The following is an 8,166-nucleotide window of genomic DNA, read 5'->3' as shown; positions in this document are numbered from 1 at the left end:
CGGTTATTTGGTATTTCAAATCAAAATATTATAGAGTACTATTTATTATTTCTTTTTGTTTATTTATTGGTTTGTTTGTTGGTTAAAAATTCCCATTATCAAGAAAAATAAAACAGGAAGTTGTTCTGCATGCCACTAATAAAATGTTTATACACACTTAATGGTGAGTATTGTCGAGTTACGAGATAATGAAACCTAATGAACCAAAGTAGCGGTTCAATTAAAGCTGATTCACTTTGTTTAACAAAATTACTAATGTTCTTGGGACAGTGTATAACAATAGACACAATAAGGATGTGCTAATCAGTTAGGACATTTGATAGTACTATAAATATTTGTAAAAACATCATAACAGTTAAGACATTGGTGCTGCAATAACTGATCAATTAAGACAATGGTGGGCTATGATCAGTTAAAACAGCAGTACAGTTTAAGCACTGGGGTGATGTAAGTGATTAGTTAAGACATTAATATTGGCTTCAAATTTTGGCACAAAGCCAGCAATTTCGGGGAAGGGGGTTAGTTGATTACATGTGGACCCCAGTTTTCAGCTGGTATTTATTTTATTAACCCTGAAAAGATGAAAAACAAAGTCGACCTCAGCAGAATTTGAACTCAGGACAGACAAAATGCTGCTATTAATATTGATATATTGGTGTTGATCTGTTATGACATTAGTTGTACTATGACTGGTCAGTTATGATGGTGGTGTTATGACTGATCAGGTAAGATATTAGTGGTGTTAAGACTGATCAGATAAGATATACTTCAGTATAGACATTAATAGTGTTATCTCCAATCTATTAACTCATTAGTGGTGCTAAGACTAATCTGTTAAGACTGCTTGATGAACCTTTCAGTAATAGATTGTGTCAGAATTCTCAGTTTTATTATTTGTGTGTAAACTACAGAAAAAAGAAGTTGCCACCCAGTTGATATATTAAGTTCTTTGGTTTGCTTCAGTTTAGATAGCGTTGAATCTGTTGAAGAATTAGAGAAATTCCTAATGTTGATTCAAAACCTATAATCAAGATATCTTGAAGCAAATTTAACAAAAATAAAAGTTTTAGATGACAGAAAAGATGTCAAGATTCTGTTACCATCTGGGAAATGGTCATTCTTGATAAGTAGAAAAGGAAAGAATGCCATATGGCATAATCTATGTAAACTGTTGTTCAGCTACATCTGCAGGATGAGCCTTGGGAAGATTACCTCACCAACTTTTGTGGTGGCAGTGATCTTTGCTCTGGAGAATCCAGCACTGTACACCAAGAAGACATGGGCGAAACAAATTGAAGAAGATCTGAAGTCACAATACCTCGACCTTGAGCATGTTAAGGCCAGTGCCATGAATTAGAAAGTGTGGAATAACATCATCATCAGAATCCATTATCCAGCAGCATATTGGTTGAAAAGACAGCTTCCCCTTCCAGTCAGTAACTAGGGATTTTACTTACTTACATGAGATACAGTGGGATCACATATAAGCTGAGAGGGAAGAAGGATTTTGAAGCAGATGCACAAGAGTTGTTAGCAATAAAAGCACTTGTTATAATAAATTCTTGTAAATATTTAGAAGGACCTTTAGATGTAAATGATAGGGTTCGTTACTGAAGTGACTTTATTACAATGAAAGAGGTTGTTTGGAAGGCATTGTAACCCGACTAAAAGCTGAGAGGAAAAAGTTCAGGAAATTATTGTTTCTGCTAGCAGATGCCTGTGTACAGACTGAAATGTCACAAGTGAACAAAACATGGGCATTAAATATGGTGACATATGCCAAAGTAAGAAGTATATGATTGATCAAGAAGAAAGAAGCAGAGAGAAAAAAAACTGAGTATAAGAGAAATCAGATGACCAAGAGAAAAGACTGAGCTGGTACAGACATGTTATTGTATAAGGAGTATCATGGTGTAATGTAGTGGGAAGACCAAGAACGACACGGAAAGAACAGGTGAAAGTTAATCTCAAGAGAATGACCCTTACAAAGAAGATGACAAAGAGCTCGAGCAAGTGATGAGGTGCTAAATTGAAAAGGACCCATCCAATCCATTCAAGCATGGAGAAAGGGGTGTAAAATGATGATATATGCGAGGGGGTGCTGAAAAGATCCTGGCTTTAAGGGTATCGTGAAAGGCTTGGTTTGAGGCCAAACCTTCCAAGTTCTTTTACAGGGTTTAAAAAAACTGAAGGACTACTGCAATAAGTGTGTAAATCTGAGAGGGGGATATGTTAGATATAATCATAATTAACTGATCCTCCTGTATTTCTTTTACCCAAAGCCACGAACTTTTCAGCATCCCCTCGTATATACATATAACAAGAATAAGAATGGAGAAAATCACATCTTTAATTGGTGATTACACCATACATTACCAATGATTGTTTCTATGGTGCCAGCATATTTAGATACAGTAAAAGGTATTAAATACCAGTGAAGTCTCATTCTTCGAATTTCTTGAAATTATCTTGGATGTTAATTTTACTTGCACTAATTAGTATCTGATTGTTAGGTATAGTCAACCAAATTTGTTTAACACTGAATGCTTTATAGATATCTGTCTGTATTTATTAATCCCTTTTACTTCTTACACACACACATATATGTGGATGTAGGTACTGGCTTGGGAACGAAATTTGTTTAGTGGGTGCAAACCCATGTCCAAAATTCTTACAAAGTCTTATTACATTTAAAAAAAATTTCTTTTTGTTCTTTGTTCTTTGAGAAGAAAACTAACTCTAAGAGACATATTACAAATCAATTTTTATGCACTGCTTTATAAACCTGACAAGAGTTAAAAGGGGTACAAATTTAAATTTTGCACCCGACAAAAATTTTAGGAGGTGCACTTGCACCCCTTGCACCTCCTGTCCCTGGGTCCATGGGTGTAGGAATGGTTATACAGGTAAAATGTTTGCTGCACAGTGATGTTAATCCAGGTTTGATTCCTTGTTTGGTACTTTGGTAAATGCCTTCTACCATGGTGCGGTGAGGGAAATTTAATAGATGAGAAACCTATGCAGAAGCTTGTGTGTTTGTGTGTGTGTGTGGTGGGGGAGTGTGTATATTGCCAAGGGATTCTTGATAAATTGTTGCATCAAAACAAAATATTTTGTGAGAATGTTCCATGCAAATTTTATCCTTTTACACTATAAAGTTCAACTTAGCCAAAATCTACAATTAATTCCTGATGGCAGTACTCCAGTATGGCCACTGTCTATAATCAGAGTCAGACATTACCAGATTGGAATATTTCCATTGTACCATCACCATATCTGTCAAATTCCTCTCTCTCTTCCAGTTTGGTGTCTGTAGAACTCTAACATTGCTTGTATATGGAAATGTTGCATGTGACATTGTTCACTCTTGAAGGTCATCCATAACCTGGAAAGCCACATCATCAAATATATCTTCTTGCAGAGAGATTTGTGATAAAGAAGAACTCAAGTTCTCAAAGGAAACAACATCATTGATGTCAGAGGTTGAAAATGGTTTCTCCATTGTGCATTTCAATTTTTGGATGATGTTTCGCAGATGAATAAATTTTCGAATCAATAGTTTGTCTTGTTCTTTCATCAGAAGCTGCAAAGAAGAGGAAAGTATAGATATAATACAGATAAATATATACTATCTAAATATGTATTTGTATATATGTACAAATGTGGGCATGTATATGTGTGCATGTGCATATATGTAAGTGTGTATGTATATGTGCATGTATGTATGTGTGTGTGTGTGTGAAAGAGAGTGTGTGTATGTGCACGTATGTGTGTGTGTGTGTGCATATGTGTGTGTGTAATATATCTGCGTATGCAGACATAGGTAATGTCTGCATTCACAGATGGCTGAGTGGTTTAAATGTTTGCTTCCAAGCTATAGGGTTTCAGGCTCAGTCCTCCACAGAGCCTTGGTCAAGTATCTTCTACTACTATAGTCACAGGCCAACCAAAGCCTTGAGAGTGGATTTGACAGATGGAAACTGAAAGAAGCCTATAACTTTGTTTTCTACCATCGTACATGAACCTCATATTTCCTTCCTCCCACCACTACCACCATTTTCATTGCTTGCACACACACACACACACACAGAATGTGTGTGTGTGTGTGTGTGTGCGTTTTAGCCTCTTGGGTTACCATGTATATTCAAATCCAAACTCTGGTCCTTCAGATATTGTATTTCTTATACATTCTATAGTCTTCTTTATCTACATGACTATAAACCTTTTATCTGTAACTTGTATTACAACCGCAAGCTATTTCTAAACTCCACTTTCTTTCTGGGTTCCACCACAGCTCTGCATATCACACCTGGAGCACTGATTTAAGCACAATCTCACCCCTTGTAGTTCCCACCTCTGTTTCAGTTCCACAAACTTCTCTACTCCCTTCCATCGAGTCTTGTCATTTATTCATGTCTTTTTCATGTGTTACACTATCCACTTAATTTATTCTCAGCTCTCTGAAATTAGACCATGACATTGGTTAGTTGCATCTCCTCCTATCCATCTGCATCTCCCTTCTTTCTTCATTCTTATAGCCCTTTACATCCTCCAACTCAACCAACAGTCGTTTGACTCCCTGTTACAGGTTCTATCACCTCAACCTCACTACCATCTCTACCATCTCTATTGCTTTTGCATTCATTGTACTTTCGGTAATCTTTCAGTTTAGGGTGTTTAAGAAAGTAAATAAAAATGAAGCCTAAATGGCGGCATCTACACTCACAAAGGGATTGTGCACCATGAGAACTTAGTGGATCCCACAAATGGGGACATCCACACGCAAGATATAGAGAATATGTGGATGCGGGTGAAAAGAAAATTATGGCGACAATTTGGAACGTTGGACAATTTATTTGTGTCATATTTACACAAATTCATATGGAGAAATTCTGTTTCAAAGAAAAGACTTTCCTTCACTTTTTAGTGGCTATAGCCCAGCTCTATGCTGTTTAATAGTTGACTTATTTACCCCCCCCCCTTGTTATTTCCCCCCTTTCATTTTTATTTACTTTTTTAAACACATCTAAGTTGAAAGAGTACTGTACTTTAATATGTAGTTGTAATCCTCTCTATAAGTTAGCATTAATTCTTTAGTATTTAAACAAGCCATATCCAGCCAAAATATTCTACCTGTTTTAAGTTCAAACTGGCTAGATGTAGCCTCTGACACCTATCCTACAATGTCATTTCTTAAAAATGAACAATCACAGCATTGAAATCTTGAAGCTATAAGATAATGCATGATTAATTCAAAACAATGTAAGTAAATAAGCAATACATTTGACTGAATAATCCTAATGTTAAAGGATTAAGTCCATGTTAAGAATCTCCATGTCTTACTCCTCACTGCATCAGTGGCATAGTTAATAGCAAAACAAGGGGAGTGACCACTTCCACTGAGTACATTTTTCAAAATTGGCACCTTTTCAACAACGTTTTTTAAGTCTTTAGCTCACTTGTGTGATAAAAGTCAAATATCTTTCTTTTTTTCATCAATCACATAACCTTGAAAGAACTTTCTGTAGTCATTACTTTATTTTACCAACTTCCTGTGTTTTTGAAATGTCTGCTTAATCACCTGTGATGTGTTGGTGGCCTCTGATATCTGAAGAACCAAAACAAACTCTGCCATCATAACCTCTTGACACTGGACAATCCCATGGAGTTTCATCTCTTTCTTGTCATACCTACATCAGTAGTTGTAAGTTTCATACATAGTGACATTGTTACTGAAACATGAAATTAATGAATGTAGGATACAATTAAGTATATTATAATTAATGAAATATTTCATGTAGTATGAGAAAAATGAGTTTAAAATTGTTTGGTGTGTGTAAAAACAACACTTCCTTTCTCCAACCTTAGATTCGAAACTGAATCTAAGGATTCTCGCTTGTCTCTAATTGGTTAAAATGCCTTTTATGTTCATATTTTGGTCCTTTTATCACGTACATCACATTACCTAGACGTCCAGTTATATTACCTTGTTCCCAGTCCTGTTTTCCATTTTTATACATTTTAAAATACACTTCATCACCTGTGTTAAAAAATTTCATTCTACTTCCCGAATTTTGAATTTTCCCTTTCCTACTTGGCAGCAATTTGTCAAACACAGAACAAATCTTTCTGGAGAACTTCAAATCTGCAGGTGACCTACCCGACTCTGTATTTGGATTCAGTGTTATTCGGTACACCTGTAAGAACTTTGTCATATTTCTATCTTTAAAAGCTTCCCTTCTGGTCTCTCTTAAGGCTCTCTTGAATGTGTTGACGAATCTTTCCACTAATCCATTTGACTTTGGATGGTTAACACATGCTTCATCTAGACTGACTTACAGAATTTTTCAAACTCCTTCATTGTGAATTGTGTGCCATTATCTGACACGATTGTAACAATTTTTCCAAGAAGTCAATAGTCACATTTGTGGTTGGCCTTGAACAATTACACACTTCAGGCCATTTTAGACAGCTATCCACCACGATGATATGATAAGAGTCATTTATTGGTCCTGCAAAATCCAAATGCTGTCTAGACCATGCTGAATCCGTTTTTGCCACGGTTGTATCTGCAATGGGGGTGCCTTTCCTGCCATAGCGCATCCCCTACATTGTTTTACCAGTCTCTCAATTTGTTTGTCCATATTCAGCCAATGCACGCAACTCCTCATGAGGCTTTTCATCTGGGCAATCCCCGGATGTCCTACATGGAAGTCTTTCAATATTCTCTTTTGCAGTGCTTCAGGTATTACCTCCCTTTGTGCATATGATACTACATCATCACATACTGAATAATATCTTGAACTTGCGTTCTGCTCATTTATATTATCTTTCGTCTTACTTTCCAACAACATTTTAAAAATCTTGTTTATGAACATATCTTTTTCCAATTTTAATTTAATTTCTTCTAGTGTTACCAGCAAATTACGTACTACATTGCACAAAATGTTCTTCAGTTCCATTTCTAGTTTTAACGATGCAATCACCATGTTTTCAAAAGGTTCCTTATATTTTGGAATTAGAATTAGCCAAGACAACCTGTCTGCATGTCTCATATCCTTTGATGGCAAAAACTCCATCTGAAAATCATAGTTCAACAGGGTAGTCCCCAGCACTGTAAATGGTTTACTGAATGTGTGGGGATACCCTTTTTTGAAGTGAGAATAGACAGTAACGGTTGGTGATCAGTCTGCAGTGTAAGCTTCCTACTGTGTAAAAATTTATGGAATTTCTTTACTGCAAAAAATAATGATAATGTCTCCTTTTAGATCTGGCTGTAGTTTTTTCCTGTTACTAGGAGGACTCTTGATGCATGTGCAACAGCTTTGATTTTACCATCATTAAATTTACGCAATATCACAGCTCCTATACCATATTCACTGGCATCCAATGACACAATTATTTTCAGGTTTGGGTCGAAATGAGTTAATGATAACTCTGATGTTAACCTCTTTTTTAATTCCTCGAATGCTTTCTGACATTCCTTTGTCCAGTCCCATTTCGAGTCCTTCTTTAGCAAATTATTCAACGGAGCTCTTAGCTCATACATTTTAGGTATGTACAGCTGGTAATAACTTACTACACCTAAAAATGCTTGTGATGTTGTTTTCTTAGTGAGAGCAGGCATATTTTTTATTGTGTCAACCCTAGAAGGGTCCAATTTTTGTCTGTTCTCATTGATCACCTGTCCCAAGTACTTTATTTTTGTTAAAAAAAATCCCATTTATTTTCACTTACTTTAAATCCATAGTCACTTATTCTTTTAAAAACATTTTTTATACGTTCAATATGCTGGTCTCACGATTCACTTTTGATCAATATGTCATCCAAGAATGGGACTGCAAACTCACAGCCTGGTAGCGTAGTGTCCATCACTTGCTGAAATATTGCTAGTGTGACCTTAACCCCAAATGGCAGTCTTTTGAAATGGTACAGACCTTTATGAGTATTAATTGTTAATACTTTAACACATTCCTCATCTACCAGTAATTGGAGGTAGGCCTCTGACAAATCCAGTTTGGAAAAAATTTTCCCACCATTGCTCTTAGCAAATATTTCTTCTGGCCTTGGAAGCAGGTAATTGAAATTTTTTTTAACAATCATTAAGACCTGTTGAGAAGTCCACACATACTCTGTTGTTTTCCTTATATATATATATATATATAT

At 35.9% G+C, this 8,166-nt stretch overlaps 1 protein-coding gene across 2 annotated transcripts in view; it reads right to left on the bottom strand.

Moving 5' to 3' along the window:
* Positions 1–6: 6 nt before the first annotated feature.
* LOC106872550 (adenylate cyclase, terminal-differentiation specific-like) overlaps positions 7–8,166 on the bottom strand; it is a 24,388-nt gene continuing 16,228 nt past the window's right edge. Inside the window, exons 4-5 of one of the 2 annotated variants that reach the window (XR_008264889.1) lie at positions 5,582–5,732; positions 3,502–3,583 (exon numbers count right to left, since the gene is read on the bottom strand). Coding sequence is in view for 1 of the 2 variants with exons in the window: in XM_052970655.1 (XP_052826615.1) it covers positions 3,362–3,583 (222 nt within the window). In the remaining variant the exon portion in view is untranslated. Of the gene's footprint in view, positions 3,584–5,581; positions 5,733–8,166 lie in introns of both variants that reach the window. The other variant, XM_052970655.1, reaches the window with a different exon arrangement.

Source organism: Octopus bimaculoides, chromosome 9, assembly GCF_001194135.2.
Source record: "Octopus bimaculoides isolate UCB-OBI-ISO-001 chromosome 9, ASM119413v2, whole genome shotgun sequence".
Lineage (NCBI taxonomy): Eukaryota > Metazoa > Mollusca > Cephalopoda > Octopoda > Octopodidae > Octopus > Octopus bimaculoides.
The sequence above is the reverse complement of the archived record's forward strand: the minus strand, read 5'-3'. Positions and strand labels throughout refer to the sequence as shown.